This window comes from Rhinatrema bivittatum, chromosome 1 (genome assembly GCF_901001135.1).
Source record: "Rhinatrema bivittatum chromosome 1, aRhiBiv1.1, whole genome shotgun sequence".
NCBI classification, from domain to species: Eukaryota; Metazoa; Chordata; class Amphibia; order Gymnophiona; family Rhinatrematidae; genus Rhinatrema; species Rhinatrema bivittatum.
Window position 1 is genome coordinate 363,756,151 of NC_042615.1, and position 17,015 is coordinate 363,773,165.

The window sequence follows — 17,015 nt, forward strand, 5'->3', positions numbered from 1 at the left end:
GCCCCTTTTACGAAGCCCCAGAACTTATGCGCGTCCCGGGGCTTTGCGCCCACCGGCGGCCTATGCAAAATAGGTGCGCCGGCGCACGTAAATCCGGTAGGATTTACGTGCGCAGGGCTTTTAAAATCAACCCCTTAGGGAATAGCCACTGCTATTAATTGCATCAGTAGCATGGGATCTTCTTAGTGTTTGGGTAATTGCCAGGTTCTTGTGACCTGGTTTGGTCTCTGTTGGAAACAGGATGCTGGGCTTGATGGACCCTTGGTCTGACCCAGCATGGCAATTTCTTATGTTCTTATGTAAAAAATCTTGGATCACTATTTGTTTAATAATAATTTGCTTCCTTTAACTTTTTTTTTGTACTAGTGCTGCCTTCCAACGCACCTAATGATGGACCGTCTAAGAGGGCTCAATGTAAGCCCGTGAAATCCTGGCTAGGGGAACACGTGAACTATATACAACTGCTTTCAGGTTTGTGGCCAGAGTGTTTGTGTAAGAGATGTTGTAGAAAAGAATAAGCCTGCAGTAATATTTAGATGAATTTGACTTCTTGATCTTTGATATTGTAAAGGAGTAGGAAACTTTGAAAACCCATGTTTTCAGTGAATTTTTTTTTTTTTAGACACCTGAAAACTTAAGCCTGTTTTAAATAGACCCAAGTCTATTTCATCAAATGTCATTTGATATTGATTTTTAATTTTGAGGACCCTTACAACCATAAATATTACTCAAAAGTGGGCATCATTTGAGTAAAAATTGATATTTACATTGTTTTGTTTCCCCTATTTTATATAACTGTAAATACTGTTAGTGTGCCATAATAGAGTACCGTATTTTCCGGCGTATAAGACGACCCCCCCTTTTTATACACATTTTTAAGAAAAAAAATAATTTTAACTCAAACAGGAGCAACCCTATGTATGAAAGGGCAACACTACAAATACCGTATATCAGGCCCTAAAAACCAATACACCTCTTATTAGGAAAACAGAACTAGCAAGCAGCTAGAGATCCCCACACAGAAATAATTGTAAAGCTATACTAATAATAAATGTTTTTGAAAACAGCTATGAACAGAATAACATCCAACAATTAAAAACTCATAAAAACTATTAAACATTCTCCAAACACCAATAAAATATTTCAAAAAAGAAGACACATCACATAATATTAAATAATTAAAATGGCAGTCAATCAAGAAAAATAAACTTAAAAAGCCACCTTTACTTACCCCTTCCAGCAGCTCTCCTATTCCTCTTCCTCTTCCTTAGGGCCCATGTCTCTCACACACACACCATACCAGTCATGTCCCCATGACCAATTTCTGTCTCTCACACACCAATCATTTCCCAAACAGTCTTTGACACACACACCAGACACCTTCCTGAACAGTTTCTCTCATGCCATACACACACACAGGCTTCCCACTCCCGTGTTCTGCTTACTATACATATACGGGCTTCTCACTCTCATAATCACTTTCCTCTGTCTCACACACACACACACACACACACACACACCAGTCTCTCACTCCCATGCTTGTTCTCGCCACATGCACAGGCTTCTCATTCCCATAATCACTTTCTTTCTCTCACAGACACACACCAGTCACCTGATCTCTCTCGTGCATATACACACACACACACAGGCTTCCCACTCCCATGTTCTCTTTCAGATATACAGGCTTCTCACTCCCATGCTGTGTCTCACACACACCCAGGTTTCTCACTCCCATGCTCACTCTTCACATGCACAGGCTTCTCATTCCCATAATCACTTTCTCTGTCTCACACACACACACCAGTCTCTCTCTCATTTCCATGCTCGCTCTCCACGTGCACAGGCTTCTCATTCCCTGAATCACATTCTTTCTCTCACATTCACACACACCAGTCTCTCTCACACACACACCGTCACCTTATCAACCAGTCTCTCTCTCATGCACGCACACACACACAGCCCTCCCACTCCCATGCTCTCTCTCACATAATCAGGCTTCTTACTCCCATGCTTTCTCACATACCCAGATTTCTCACTTCCATGCTTTTTCTCTCTCTCACACTCATATACACATCAGTCATCTCTCTGAGCAGTCACTTTCATTGTCTCTCACATATACACACACATGAGCTCTCTGACCAGTTTCTCTCAATCACACACAGGATCTCAATCAAATGCATTCTCTCACTTACACACAGGCTGGCTGGCTGCTTCTCTCTCTCTCACTCACTTCCTCTCCCCTCCCCCATCCCCCGAGCACAAATGGTAGCTGCTGCTGCAGCCTCCTCCTCCAGCCCCTGCAGACCAAGAAAGAAGACTCCCATCGGCTGCGGGAGGCTCACGCTGCTGTCTCCTTTCCCTATTATCAGCTGCTTCGATTGCTCGGGGGCCGATGCTGCTGTCGCCGCTGCTATTTTTTCATGCGGCACGGCTCTTTCTCCTTCCCGCACACCGCATATCACTTCCTGTTCCGGGTCAGAAGGGGGGGAGGGCGGGAAGAAGAAAAGGCCAGCCGCGGATGCCACAGCTTTTTTTTTTTTTTTGCACCGCTGCCGTTCCCGCTGGGCTTGAACGTGCTGATAGCCCAGCGGCAACGGCAGCAGGGAAGGAAGAGCAGCGGGAGAGACCGGGAGCACACGACACACCTGCCGGTGCTTGGCGACACACCGGTGAGAAGCGCTGTCCTATAAGACGACCCCCGACTTCTGAGAAGATTTTCAGGGGTTAAAAAGTAGTCTTATACGCTGGAAAATACGGTATATAATGAAATAAACAAGGTGTAGTACAGTTAAAAGAAAAGTTTGTATTTTTGGGATGGCACTAAGATCTGCAGCAGTGTCACCCTTGAAGGAGTAGAAGGAATGAGAAGAGATCTAAGAAAACCTGATGAATGGTTGAATACTTGGCAGTTAAGATGCAATGCGAAGTGTAGTCGTACGCATGGGGTGCAGAATCCAAATAAAGCTGTGTAGGATGGGGGATTAGAGACTGATTTGCATGAACTTGGAGAGAGACCTTAGGGTGATAGTCTTTTATCTGAAGGTTTCAAACAATGTGACAAGGTGGCAGCCAAGGCCAGAAAGATACTGGGCTGCATAGAGAGGCATAACCAACCGCAAAAAGGAGCTGTTTTCAGTTTTTATTGCCCTAGTAAATTGTGTTTATTATAACAAAGAGAAGAAAAGCAATGAAAAAAATGAATTATTTTGTTCTGTGTTTTCCCCCCATTTTTGTTAATGCTGACAATTCCTAGAAAAATAAAAATTGAAAACAATGGTCCCTACCTCTGTAGGTCTTTGGTGAGGCCTCATCTAGATTACTGTGTTTAGCTCTGGAGCTCATTTCTCAAAAAGGTTAGAGATAAGTTACAAGAAGCCCAGAGAAGCAACCAAATTGGTACAAGGTCTACACCAAAAGTCATATGAGATGAGAATGAAGGATAGATGGAATTATATTATACAGACTTTTAAATATCTGAAAGGTAATAATACACAAGAATCAAACATTTTCCAGTGGAAAGTAAGCTTTAGAGCTAGGGGTCATGATATGAAGCTCCAAAGGGAGGCTAGGATCAGGAGCAATGTCAGGAAATATTCTTTCATGGAAAATGTGGAGGGTGCATAGAATGCCCTCTACTACATGATGCACTTTCAGCATCCACAGTTGAGGATGTTACTATTATACTAGCACACCAGGTTTGTAATTTTAGAGTTATCCTAGATCAGGGGTGGGCAAGTCCGGTCCTCGAGGGCTGCAAACCAGTCGGGTTTTCAGGATACCCCTAATGAATATGCATGAAATAGATTTGCATAGAACTGAGACAGTGTGTATGCAGGTCTCTCTCATGCATATTCATTAAGGATATCCTGAAAACCCGACTGGTTTGCAGCCCTCGAGGACCGGAATTGCCCACCCCTGTCCTAGATGGTAATCTTTTATATGTCCTCATTGAATCCTTGCAAAAGGAAGGGGAGAGTGTGCAACTGTGTATAGCACACTCTTTACACCTCTTTTTTGCTTCTCCTCCCTTTACTCTTCTGACCTCCCACCTCTGTCTCTCTCCTTCACCCCCCTTTCCCTTCAATCACACCTCCTCCCCTGTTATAGCCTCTCCCACCCTTAGTTTCATCTCCTCCCATCTCTCTCACTTCCCCTCCAAGAGGCAAGATTCTTAAGGGGAGAAGGAGGGAGTTAAGCGTGATTGAGAGGAGATGAAACTGTTGGACTTGGCCTCCCTACCAAAGGATCTTCTCCTCTTGGCCCACCAGCAGATTACTTCTGGTGTGCAGATCTGGCACGTCCTCTCTTGCTGGCAGACCTGGATGTCCTGCTAGAGGCTGACACTTTCGGGGATTGCGAGAGTTTGACAGGTTTTATTTCACTGGTGGGACTCTGAAATCTTGCCAGTCTTTCTGCTTCCAGTGTCACTGAAAACAAATCCAAAATGTCCATAGGCTGGGTCTGGCCTATTGAAGGACAAGTTTGGGGTGGCCAGAAAATCGAGCTCAGTGGGCCAGGTTTGTGGATCACTGTTCTAGGTCTAAAACACTAAATAAGTGCCATGCTGGCTGAGATCGGTAGTCCATTGAGCAAAACATCCTGACCCCAACAGTGAATGGGTAGAAAGAGACTTAACAGCACTGTCTATAACTCACATAGCCAGAAAGGACATTATTCAAGGAGACTTCCTCAGTCTGAAATGGAGCGGGATGAACATAGTGATCAACATATAGAGAGCCTGACGTGGGTTCTATTGCAACAAGGCAGAATTCCAAATTGGAGATGTTTTCTGGTGAAGTCAGAACCACTATATGGTAATAAATGCCCTCATTCAACAGTGCTTAAAAATAAAAAAAAAACAAACCATCTTTTTTGCGTGAGCTTGCAACAATTGTTTTAACTAAAACTATTCTCTTTAAGGGGGAACTTTTTCAGCAGATTCATGGGTAGGGAATAGGGGCCACTATGACTCCCGACATTGCTTGTCAATATGTGACTCATTTTGAAGAAACTTGCATCTACAATTCAGTATATTCTTCACATATAGTTGTTTGGCTTAGATATGTCAGTGATGTATTTATGGAGAGGTTCACTGGTTGAGCAGGATTCGTTTTTTGTTTATCTAAATCATTGTGATTCTAACCTTCATTTTACATCTGATGTGAGACCTATATTTGTTTTTGGATATGATACGTTTTGATGAGGGTGTTTTCTCTACTGAACCTTTTAGAAAATCTATGGATCGAAAGTTTATTATTTAAAGAATTGTCATCCTAGGATCATTAGAAAAAACATTCCTGTTGGGCAGTTTTTCTGTTTTGCGGACGATATTTCCCTATTGATGACTAAAAAAGACATGTGAGGAATCTATGTGAATTATTTGTGGAATTGAAATATCCACAAAAGTTATTCATCGTGCATATAAGCGAGCTCGGTACATTAATCAAAACCTTCTATTGACTTCACTCACTTCTCAAGTGCCCCTTTAGTGCATGGGTTACCATATTTTAATTGTGTTGTGGAGTGATTGAGATTACTTAAAAGACATTATTTTTTGAAGGATTTTGAGGGCTTAGAACAGATTCAGACTTTCACTTTCAAGTGTCCCCACAATATTGAGGACATTTTGGTACCTTCAGAGTTACATGCACCTCAGGAGATTGACCCTGGTTTACCTACTGGACATCATTCATGTATTACATTATTCAGCCTGAAATTAATCTTTATCCTTTTTAATACACCCTGTTACTGGGAAAGAGATTTTTTTGAAGTAGTCTACTACAAGTGAATCTGGATCGGTGGTTTACATTATCCAATGTCTCTGTAGTTTGTATTATGTGGGGAAAATGAGGAAAATTAAAGTTCAGATAATGGAACATTGCAATAGTATTAGAAATGAAGTTATGAATTCACCGCTAGTACAGCATTGGTTGCAGTGTAAGCATATGGTGGAGGACTTGCATTTATAGTACAGCTTGTCATTAATATATGTGGTGGTATTGTGAACAGGATGCTGTTGCAGGCTGAGCAACGCTGGATTTTCACTTTGAAAACTGTAACGCCTGGAGGATTAAATGAAGAAAAAAATCGATTGACCATCCTGTTTTTGAATCTGTAATGGTATCATTGATAGTTTTTCCTTGGGTGGGTTGATTTGTAGAATTTTCCCTGTTTAAGTATACTAATATCAGATTTCTTAGCATTTAGATAGGTGGATCCAGAACAAGTGGGTTACGCACCTCTACCAGCAGATGGAGACGGGTCAAAGCTGACATCACAGTATATATACTCCTGCAGTGCCATCGGCCTGCTAGTATTCTCCCAAAAAAAAATAAAAAAAATCTGATTCTCCCTACTGGGGATCGCTTAAAGTTATCGGAAGAAGAAAGGGAAGAAAGAAAATTAATTCTCCCCATTCTCCTGTGGTGATACTATATGGTTCCTCCCTCGGTTGAGAAATCCTTGGGTGCTATATTGGGTTCCTCCCTCAGATGAGTGTCTTGATCTGGTAGCTGGTTTTGAACTGGCATTGACAGCTATAAGCTGAACGACAAGCGGGTGCAGAAAGCCGAACGCGGCAGTGAAGGTATATGCTCTCTCCCTATGCAGCTGGAGACAGATTCTGTACTCAGCCAGGGCAGGCTGAGTGCATGTAAAGCAAAACACACAAAAAGAATTGGCTTTCTGCACCTGCTTGCCTTTCAGCTTTTACAGCTAAGTCAACGCTGGCTGAAAACTGTCTACCCAACCAAGACACTCATCTGAGGGAGGAATCCAATATATCACCTCAGGAGTAAATTAAAAATTTAGTAAAGATAATAAAAAAAAAGGAACGGAGGAGTTTTGTAGGGATTCCTCTGTTCTCTGTGCTCAGCATACTGATCTGATGTTCGTTCATGCCTTCGGGGGAGCTTAGGGAATATGGGCAGCCTAGTAGGTTGAGCAGCCTTCTTGGCTAGGCCTCACTCTTAGGCTTATCACTGTTCGCCATGTGCTAGGTCGTATTTTTGGTGGCGGTCACTTCAGCGCGCAGGGTCAGCGAGCTCCAGGCTTTAGTGACTTATCTAACTTATTATAAGTTTTATCATGACAGGATGGTCTTGTGTACATACCCTAAGTTCCTACCTAAGGTGGCGATGGATTTCTATCTTAACCAGTCAATTATCCTGCCAATTTTCTTTTCTAGGCCCCATTCACACCAAAGCGAATGAACACTGCACAGTTTGGACTGCAAGTGAGCCTTAGCCTTCTCCCTGGAATGAACAGAAGCCCATACAGTCCTTTCAACTTTTTGTTTCCTTTGATAAGAATAGACAATATCTAATTGGCTAGCAGATTCCATTTCCTTTTGCTATGGCCAGGCGGGCATGCATCTTGGGTGGTCATGTCGAGGCTCATTCAGTCAGAGCCATGGCAGCATCGGTGGCCCACTTGCAAGCAGTTCCCATGGAGGAGATGTGCAAGGTTACGACGTGGAGTTCTCTCCACTCATTCATATCACTTTACTGTCTGCATAGGGATGGCCAACATGACAGTATGTTCGGCCAGTCTGTCCTCTGGAACCTGTTTGAGGTGTAGAACCCAACTCTCTCAACCTGTTCAGGCTGTCTCCCCCTCTCTTAACCACCAACACCGGTGTTGTGCCTGTTGGCACCTGGTTAGGTGGATGTTGGTCCGAGTTCGGTTTCTCCTATTTTTTATTTTAATTGTAATTCTATGTTAAGAGAGTGAAGAGGGACCCGAGTGGACGTGTTTTATAGGGCATACTGGGCATGCTCAGTGTGCCTGGTTTCTGTATCTAGCTCCATCTGATGTCGCCCATGTGTCAGGACTAACATAGAAACATACATAGAAATGACGGTAGAAAAAGACCAATTAGCCCATCCAGTCTGCCCAGCAAGCTCCCACACTTATTTTCCCAAACTTATCTGCTTCACCAACCACCAAGATCCAGGGCCCTTGTTGGTAACGGTTTGATTCAAATTTCCTGCCATTGATGCAGGGAGTAATGTTGGAATTGCATCAAAGGTGAGCATAAGGCTTAATGGTTAAGGGTAGTAACCGCCTCATTAACAAATTACCCCAATGCTTGTTTCCCCAGACTTCACAGATCAATGCCTTGTTGGATGTTGTCTGGATGTAAATCCTCTTTTCCACATTTATCCCTGCCGTTGAAGCAGAGAGCAATGCTGTATATGCATTAAAAGTGAAGTATCAGGCTTAATTGGTTTAGGGTAGTAACCACCGTAATAAGCAAGCTACCCCCACGCTTATTTGTTTACCCAGACGGTGAAGTTCAGTCCTTGTTGGTTGTTGTCTGAATGCAAATCCTCTTTTCCACATTTCCCCTTGCCGTTGAAGCAGAGAGCAATGTTGGAGTTGCATTAACCATGTGAAGGCTTATTGAGTAAGGGTAGTAATCCCCAGGTGGTAACCTCCATTCCAGCAAGCTTACCCCCATGGCTTTTCTCTTCATTCCCATCCTCTAGCCTTTATGGATCCACAGTGTTTATCCCATGCCCCTTTGAAATCCTTCACAGTTTTGTCTTCACCACTTCCCCTGGAAGGGCTTTCCAAGCATCCACCACCCTTTCCGTGAAGAAATACTTCCTGACATTGGTTCTGAGTCTTCCTCCCTGGAGTTTCAAATCGTGACCCCTAGTTCTACTGATTTTTTTTGCCAACGGAAAAGGTTTGTTGTTGACCATGGATCATTAAAACCTTTAAAGTATCTGAAAGTCTGTATCATATCACCCCTGCTCCTCCTCTCCTCCAGGGTATACATATTTAGGTTCTTCATTCTCTTCTCATAAGTCATTTTATGAAGACCATCCACTGTCCTCTGAGAACTCTCGTTACAGATAAGCAACTCTGCTATTTCTCTTATTATTGTCCCCATAATTTTTCAGAATTGTCCTTGAATTCCTTTACATTTAATCATTATTCCTCATTGGGTTCCAAGTGGAGACAACTAGCCTGGATATAGAGAGGGTAATTTTCAAAGCTGTCTTTTGCTTGCAGAAATTGCTTGTTTTAAAATTGCCTGCCCGATATATGGAAAACTTATATAGTGGCTTGCAAAAGTATTCAATCCCCTAAAAAGTCAGATTTGTTTGGATTACAAATGACACGCAGATTGTTCCATACAGTAAAATAAATTTTCAAAGTCACATTTCATTATTCCTTTGTATTTTTTTTGTAAAATAAAAGTAAAAATTGAAAAATGCTGCTTGCATAAGTATTCAACCCCTGTACTGTATAAGCTCTTAGTTTACACAGATGAAAGGTATTGCCTTAATTACAACTGGCCCCTACTCGTGAATCATTAAACAAACAAAAAAATTAGCTTTTCTTGGGTAAATGACCCCCTAATTCCAGTATCTTTGGTCAGATTGTGAATCTGAATGAAATCTGTGAAAACGAGTATCAAAGAACATTCTAAGGAAATTAAAGAGAGAGTTATAAACATACACAAAAAATGTCTACAAAATAATATCCAAGTGCTTGGATATCCCAGTGAGCACTGTTGGATCAATTATGAGGAAATGGAAGCTGCCTCATGCTGTAAGGTGGTAAGGTAGCTCAGTAAAGACTGATTTCATAGCATGGATAGCCATCATAGCATTCAGATAATGAACTCATAATATTTTAGTCTAGCCTTTAACTTAAACTGCTTCTGAGATGGCCACCGGATGAGTAGCTGTGTTCAGAGCGTCCTCATGTGATCCAAAAATAATTTGTTTTCTTGCGAAACCTTTACCTTGGTTATGGGAAGGAAGCGCAAGCCGAGGACGCCCTACCCCGCTGAGCCTTCGAGTGCTCCGACCGGCCCGATGGACGCCCATGTCACACGCAGCGTCAGAACAGTGGGAGACCAGCCGTTGCAGAGCGGGGGAGGGAAATCTGAGCTCCCCTCTCTGCTTGGCTCCATATCACTTTTGAGTCCCGCTGAGAGGACCCCACCACTTAACCCAGCTGCCGGGAGAGAAGCGCCATATCCAGGGGAAGATACCCCGGACCGAAATGTGCAGGAGATTTTCTCAGCGAGGTCTGGAGTGACGCTGACGGCGGCATCTAGCCCCATAGAAGACCTGGGGCAAAGCAGTGATGGAAGAGGAGCCTCAGGAGGAGAAACTTCAGTCGCTGCTGTTTCTTTCTCCACGATAGAAATACCATCTATGGTAAGACCTGTAGTCTTTTCTTTTGAGACTTTGTGGGAAGCTATAAACGAGATGAGAACTAACATATTACAGCAGTTAACACCAGTAACGGAACAATTGAGAAGGCATGAAAAGAAACAAAGTGTTTGAGAAGTCAAATGTGGAATTAGAACAACAAACTGCTACTATTCGGACTGAGATAAAAATGATTCAGCAAACACAATCAATGCTTATAAGAGATAATAAGACTTGTTCAAAAGATAGAAAATTTAGAGAACTATGCAAAGAGTCGAAATTTAAGATATATAAACTTTCCTCAATTACCAATGAGATCTTCAAGGGAAGTTTTTAATAAATACATGTCTGAAATATTAAACATTTCAGCAGATCAAAGTCCAATGATACTGAAATCATTTTATTTATCGAAGCCTAGAGTAGAGGCAGTAAACCAAGGAGGTGAATCAGAGATCGTGGCACCTGTGATTGATCAACCTCTCAATATAACAGCACTTTTGGAGACATCGGATACAGAAATGGCTGTTCCGGCAACATTGATAGTGACTTTTGCCTCAGAGTCAGACAGGGATAGGCTGTTAAGATTGAGTATAAAACATAGGAATGAAAGATTTCTTGGTCTTTTGGTCAGAGCCATTCCTGACCTGACCCGTGAGACACAGAAGAGGAGGAAAACATTTTTACTCTTGAGACCTCAGGTTTTACTAATTGGGGCAAGATATTTCCTTAAATTTCCATGCAAATGTGTGGTAAAATATTTGCAAAATACCTATGTCTTTTTTGATCCACCCCAGTTAACTCAATTCTTAGTGGGTAAGATTCCAGTAGCAACAGATGAAGTACCTCGTGAAGAGGCTCCCAGTCTCTCATAAGTAATTAGAGTCACTGTAATCTGGATATTTCTTGAAATTAAGTATTATCTTTTCCTTTAGGTTTGGTAAAGATCCGCCCCCTTTTTGTGGATCTCAAGAAGAGAAACTATAAAAGGTTCTTTATTTAAGTGTCAGATGATATTGTGTATAAAACAGTATCTGTATTGTTTACAATATTATCTTTTTTCTGTACAAGATTTGTTCTTGAAATAATTGTAAGATTGCATAAATATAAAATAAAATTTTAAAAAAAACTGCTTCTGAAACAGTATTCATTGTTTTTCTAAGGACACGCAGGATAGCAGTCCTCTCACGTGAGGGATAACATCCAGTGGAGCCTGGCCTGAAACCTTTATGTCCAAGTTTCTAGATCTTGGACTATGCTTCACTAAGTATGCCCAGCTTGCCCCTTCAGTCTCTTCTTTTCTACAGAGCCCACCAGTTGAAGTTTCTCACTCCTACTCGTAGAACTGTGTGGTGGTTTTTCAGGATTGTTCATCATGTGGCCTTGCATTCTTCTTCCATTTCTCTCTAGTTTCCTTATGTAGATATCTGGTCATTTTTGTAAGTTTTCTTTCTGTCTTGGTGCTGGGTTGGCACACTGTTTTTGCCTGGACATCAATTCACCTGCTGCCATCGAATTCAACTTTGCATTCTTTGTTTTACAGTTGGCCATGTCAAGCAGGTTCCCTCAATGCCCTTGGTACAACAGAATTCATCTATTACTGATCATAATTTTGTATTCCGTGCCTCGGTGTGCATTGCATGAAAGCTGGAGGGGGAAGTCACCTGTGTGCAATCATGACCTAGAGGGTGTGATGTCTTAACTGGGACTGATAGGAAACAGGCAGTCCAATGCATTGAAGACATCAAAGAATCATGGAGCTGCACTGGTTGAGAAAGATGTGTTGGGGGAGCAGTCAGTTCCCTTGATGTCAAGCATAGCTAGAGCCCTGAGAGAGACATCCCTTCATATAGCTCTTCCCGATTAAAGAAGGTAGTGGGGTCCATCTCTTTGACACCACCGTCATGAAGTTCCCATGCTGGGTATCGAATGAAGACAAAGAAACAGGCATCTGTCTCCATGTGTGCGCAGTGCCTAGCATGGGATCAGTCAAGAAACACCCCCTCACTCCCGGAAACAGTCCCATGGAGAGAAGCGCTCATCCTCACCAATGACCTGGGAATTTTGTCTCCAAGGGTTCAGGCTTTCACCACCTATACACTAATCGGTTCCCAGGATGATGTGGCCACCCCTCCTGCAACCCATGGGCTGGCATCAGCTATCTTAGAGGAATAAATGAACAAATATATTCAGCAGACTTTAGACAAGGTTCTGCAAGGCTGGGTGCTCCAGCATCTGGACAGCATGGTCTGAGGTTACAACCACTACTCAAGTCCCTCTAGCTGATCGGTGCCTTTGCATCAATACTGGTTCCTAACAGTGGTTTGGGACTATTAACCATCCTAATGGTGTTTTCCAGCCCATTGGGTGAGAAAGTTTCCCAAAGGTGCTGGAGTTCCTTGAGATCCAGGCCAAAGCAGATAAGTGCACCCCTCTTTTGAGGCTTTGTCTGCAGATTAGGCATTGTCAGCATCCTCTCCACTGATCTACCAGTCAAGTTCTGACTCTGACCTCTCCAGGGGTTCAGCTATAGATTTGACTATGAAGAGGAAGGATCCTCTAGAGAAAAAAAGTCTCCCTCCTGAGGACATCTCCTTCACTGATTTTGTTAGAATCGCAGAGGCTATTCCATTTACATTGTTGACAGAGGATGAGACTACAAACAAGATACTGGATATCCTCCTGTTTGTGGAGCCACCTATCCTGTGACTTTTTACTTTTCTTAGAAGCCTCTCATGAGGAACTTTGACAAATGTCTTTCTAAATCCAAATACATTACATCCACCGGTTCTCCTATATCTACATGTTTATTAACCCCTTCAAACAAGTGAAGCAGATTTGTGAGGCAAGACTTGCCTTGGTGAAGCCATGCTGGCTTTGCTCCATTAAACAATGTCTTTCTATGTGTTCTGTGATTTTGATCTTTAGAACACTTACCACTAACATCTGTTTATTCGCTGCCTTACTGACTATTAAAAGCACAAACACACTAAATAATATTCCCCATAGTTTACTTCGCCCCAATACTTAAAAAAAAAAAAAAATTTCCCAAGCAAAACTTACTGATTCCTTTCAGCCACCAGGAAGGTGATCCTCTCAGTGCTCCCACTGAATTTGCAGATGATTCAAAATTATTCAGAGTAGTTAAATCACAAGTGGATTGTGATAAATTGCAGGAGGACCTTGTGAGACTGGAAAATTGGGTATCCAAATGGCAGATGAAATGTAATGTGGATAAGTGCATGGTAATGCATATAGGGAAAAATAACCCATGCTGTAGTTACACAATGTTAGGCTCCATATTAGGAGCTACCACCCAAGAAAGAGATCTAGGCTTCACAGTGGATAATACTTTGAAATTGACAGCTCAGTGTGCTGTGGCAGTCAAACAAGCAAACAAAGTTAGGAATTATTAGGAAGGGAATGGTGAATAAAACTGAGGATGTCCTAATGCCTCTGTATCGCTCCATGGTGAGACCGCACCTTGAATACTGTGTACAATTCTGGTCACCACATCTCAAGAAAGATATAGTTATGATGGAGAAGGTACAGAGAAGGGCGAACAAAATGAAAAAGGGGATGGAACTGCTTCCCTATGAGGATAGACTAATGAGGTTAGGGCTGTTCAGCTTGGAGAAAAGACGCCTGAAGGGGGATATGATAGAGGTCTTTAAAATTACAAGAGGTCTAGAACAGGTAAATGTGAATCGGTTATTTACTTTTTCGGGTAATAGAAGGACTATGGGGTACTTCATGAAGTTAGCATGTAGCACATTTAAAACTAATCGGAGAAAATTCTTTTTCACTCAATGCACAATTAAACTCTGGAATTTGTTGCCAGGGAATGTGGTTAGTGCAGCTGTGTTTAAAAAAGGTTTGGATAAGTTCTTGGTGAAGTCCATTATCTGCTATTAATCAAGTTGACTTAGAAATAGCCACTGCTATTACTAGCATCAGTAATGTGGGATATACTTAGTTCTGAGTACTTGCCAGGTACTTGTAACCTGGATTAGCCACTGCTTGAAACAGGATGCTGGGCTTGATGGACCCTTGGTCTGACCTAGATGGCAATTTCTTATGTTCTTATGAGAGCAAAGGACCCTGGATGGATCATACAAAAGGGTCTGGAGACTGGGAAACAAGAGGTGAAATCAATTTATGATGTCTTTGAGATGGTGGTCAGTGTATCTGCTGTGGACATTAACGCCCGGCATATGGCCTGGCTTCGGGCTTTCGGCCTGAGGGACAGGAAAGGCTGGTGGACCTTCCCTGTACCAGAGAAAATTTCTTCAGGGACACGGTTGTTCAGCTCAAGAAACATCATGAGACCTTGCAGCAACTTTCAGCCAGTTCCTCGGACCCACTATCCTCCGTACTCTAGTCTCTGCGTCATGGACCTTTAAAGTCCTGCTGCTGCCAGAGGAGATACTATCCTCCAGCTTCCCACGCCAGGGCACCATACTCTATGGCCAGGTGCCGGCCTTGCCAACAGCGTGCTCTCAGCCCCACAGCCCAGTCCTGCTGCGGGCTTTTGACTGGAGGCGAGATAGTGGAGGCCAACTTGCAGTGCCCACGTACCGCTACCCAGCGGTCGGGTGCCGGCTGTGTCTCTTAGCGGTCTGCTGGCCTCCTATTACCACAGACCACTGGGTTCTGGCCATCGTACAATATGGTTATCACCTGAATTTCAGGGCAGTCTCGGTGGATTCTCCATCACCACCAATGTGGGCATCAGGAAACTCTCGAGCTGGAGCTCTCTGCCTTATTAAAGACCGGAACAGTGGAATCCATGCTCCACTCTCACCTGGAATAAAGTATATTTTCTTAATAAAGTGCATTATTTCTTTTAAAATTATTTAAAATAAAAAATTTTTTAATGACACCTACTATATACCGTGTGTGTGTGTGAATTGATTAATTGTTTATATGTTATTTGTTAGTAATGTAAAGGAATTGGAGGAAAGTTTCATATAAATTCGTTGGTGTCTCCGCACCATGATTATGGATTTTTACCCTAAATACATCAGCCCCGCGGGGAATGAATGATGACCTAAATTGGAACTCTTTATTATAACAAAAAGTTCTAGCGATCATTTAATATCCCCGGCACTTGTTTTAAAAGCATAGTCATCATTTCAGGGCGTCTTGTTAAGGCCTCCGGTCGCATCAATATGGCGTTTAAGGGAGTTTAACGCGAGCATAATACCCAGTCTCCTGTCAGGTCGGAGAGCACGTCTGGTTACTTCGTACACAAGTTCTCCTTCAGGTCGGCGTGATTACGTCAGTAAGCTTTTACACGGTCATTGGTCAAATTCTGCTCCTTTGCTGACATATATAAAGGGTTCAGCAACAACACACAAATCACTCTTCCGGCGACGGAGCTAGAGCAACTCCGTCAAGAGCCATCTACACAAGATCGGTAGAGGACTTTTTTTCAACGGAGTTCAACCAGATTCTCCAAAAGTTGGTTGCATTATAACGCTCCACATCCCTGAGGAAAGACAATCAGTCTGAAACACGGATCGGCTGTGTCGGGACCATCGTTTGAAATTGGACAACACAACCAACATTTTAAAGGGAAGTCTGAATCTTACTCCTCACAGTTTATAGTTCACAGTAAAGAGTCCAGAGCTCTCGGTACAAAATACCGTTATGGTATATAAATTATTTGATGCTCATTACACGGAAGAGGTTACAGAGGTGAAGTAATTCTTAGCAAAAAAATTTTACAAAAAAACTCACATAGGAGGAGGGGGATAGTTAATGATTATAACACCACATAATCGTGGTGTGGAGATACCAACGAATTTATATGAAACTTTCCTCCAATTCCTTTACATTACTAACAAATAACATATAAACAATTAATCAATTCACACACACACGGTATATAGTAGGTGTCATTAAAAATTTTTTTATTTTAAATAATTTTAAAAGAAATAATGCACTTTATTAAGAAAATATACTTTATTCCAGCGATAGAGCAACAGCTCATGATTTATTGATTATAGTTATAATCGCTGTAGCAGTGGCACATTGATTTTTTTCTGGTTTGCCACTCTCACCTGGGCCAGGGGTTCTATTAGAGATATTTTCTGTTACCAAAGAAAACAGGCGGCCTCTGCCCCTTTCTCGACTTCAGAGCCCTAAACAGGTTCTTACAGGGAAAACGCTTCAAAATGGTCTCCTGGGGCACCCTGATTCCTCTCCTTCAAAAAGGAGATTGGCTCTGCTCTCTTGATTTGAAGGATGCTTACGATCACATAACGTTATTCCCGCCTCACAGGAAGTATCTCCACTTCGTATTAGGCCACAGACATTTCCAGTACCAGGTGCTGCCATTCGGCCTGGCTTCAGCCCTCTGGTCTTTACAAAATGCCTAGCCATGGTAGGGGCACACCTGCACCTCAGTGGGGTGCAGGTGTTCCCCCTACGTAGACGACTGGCTCATCAGGAGCACCACACAGGAGAGTGCTCTCCGCTTGACGGCCAAGGTGCTACAGTCAAGGGTTCGTAATCAATTTCCCCAAATCTCTTCTGTGCCCATCCAAGCAGCTAGCATTCATTGGGGCTCTCTTGGACACAACTCTGGCGAGAGTGTTCCTCCTCAGGGAACCGTGCTCAGACCCTGGCGTCACTGGCACACTCCATCCGACTGACTCAGATGGTCACTGCCCGGGTACTGCTCCGCTTGCTAGGCCACATGGCAGCATCAGTTCATGTCACTCTGGTAGCCCAACTGACCATGCGTTTGGCGCAGTGGACACTCTGCTCTCAATGGCTCCAAGCCACCTAGGACCTTTCAACACCAGTCCAGGTCACCTCGCCCCTTCGAGACTCCCT

At 42.9% G+C, this 17,015-nt stretch overlaps 1 protein-coding gene across 4 annotated transcripts in view; it reads left to right on the forward strand.

Annotated features, from left to right (window-relative positions):
- CENPC (centromere protein C) overlaps positions 1-17,015 on the forward strand; it is a 526,811-nt gene that overhangs the window by 345,001 nt on the left and 164,795 nt on the right. For 2 of the 4 annotated variants that reach the window (XR_003856588.1, XM_029600831.1), the window contains exon 6: positions 367-471. The exons of the other annotated variants lie outside the window; for them this stretch is intronic. Coding sequence is in view for 1 of the 2 variants with exons in the window: in XM_029600831.1 (XP_029456691.1) it covers positions 367-471 (105 nt within the window). In the remaining variant the exon portion in view is untranslated. The remainder of the gene's footprint in view (positions 1-366; positions 472-17,015) is intronic. 4 annotated transcript variants of the gene reach the window in all.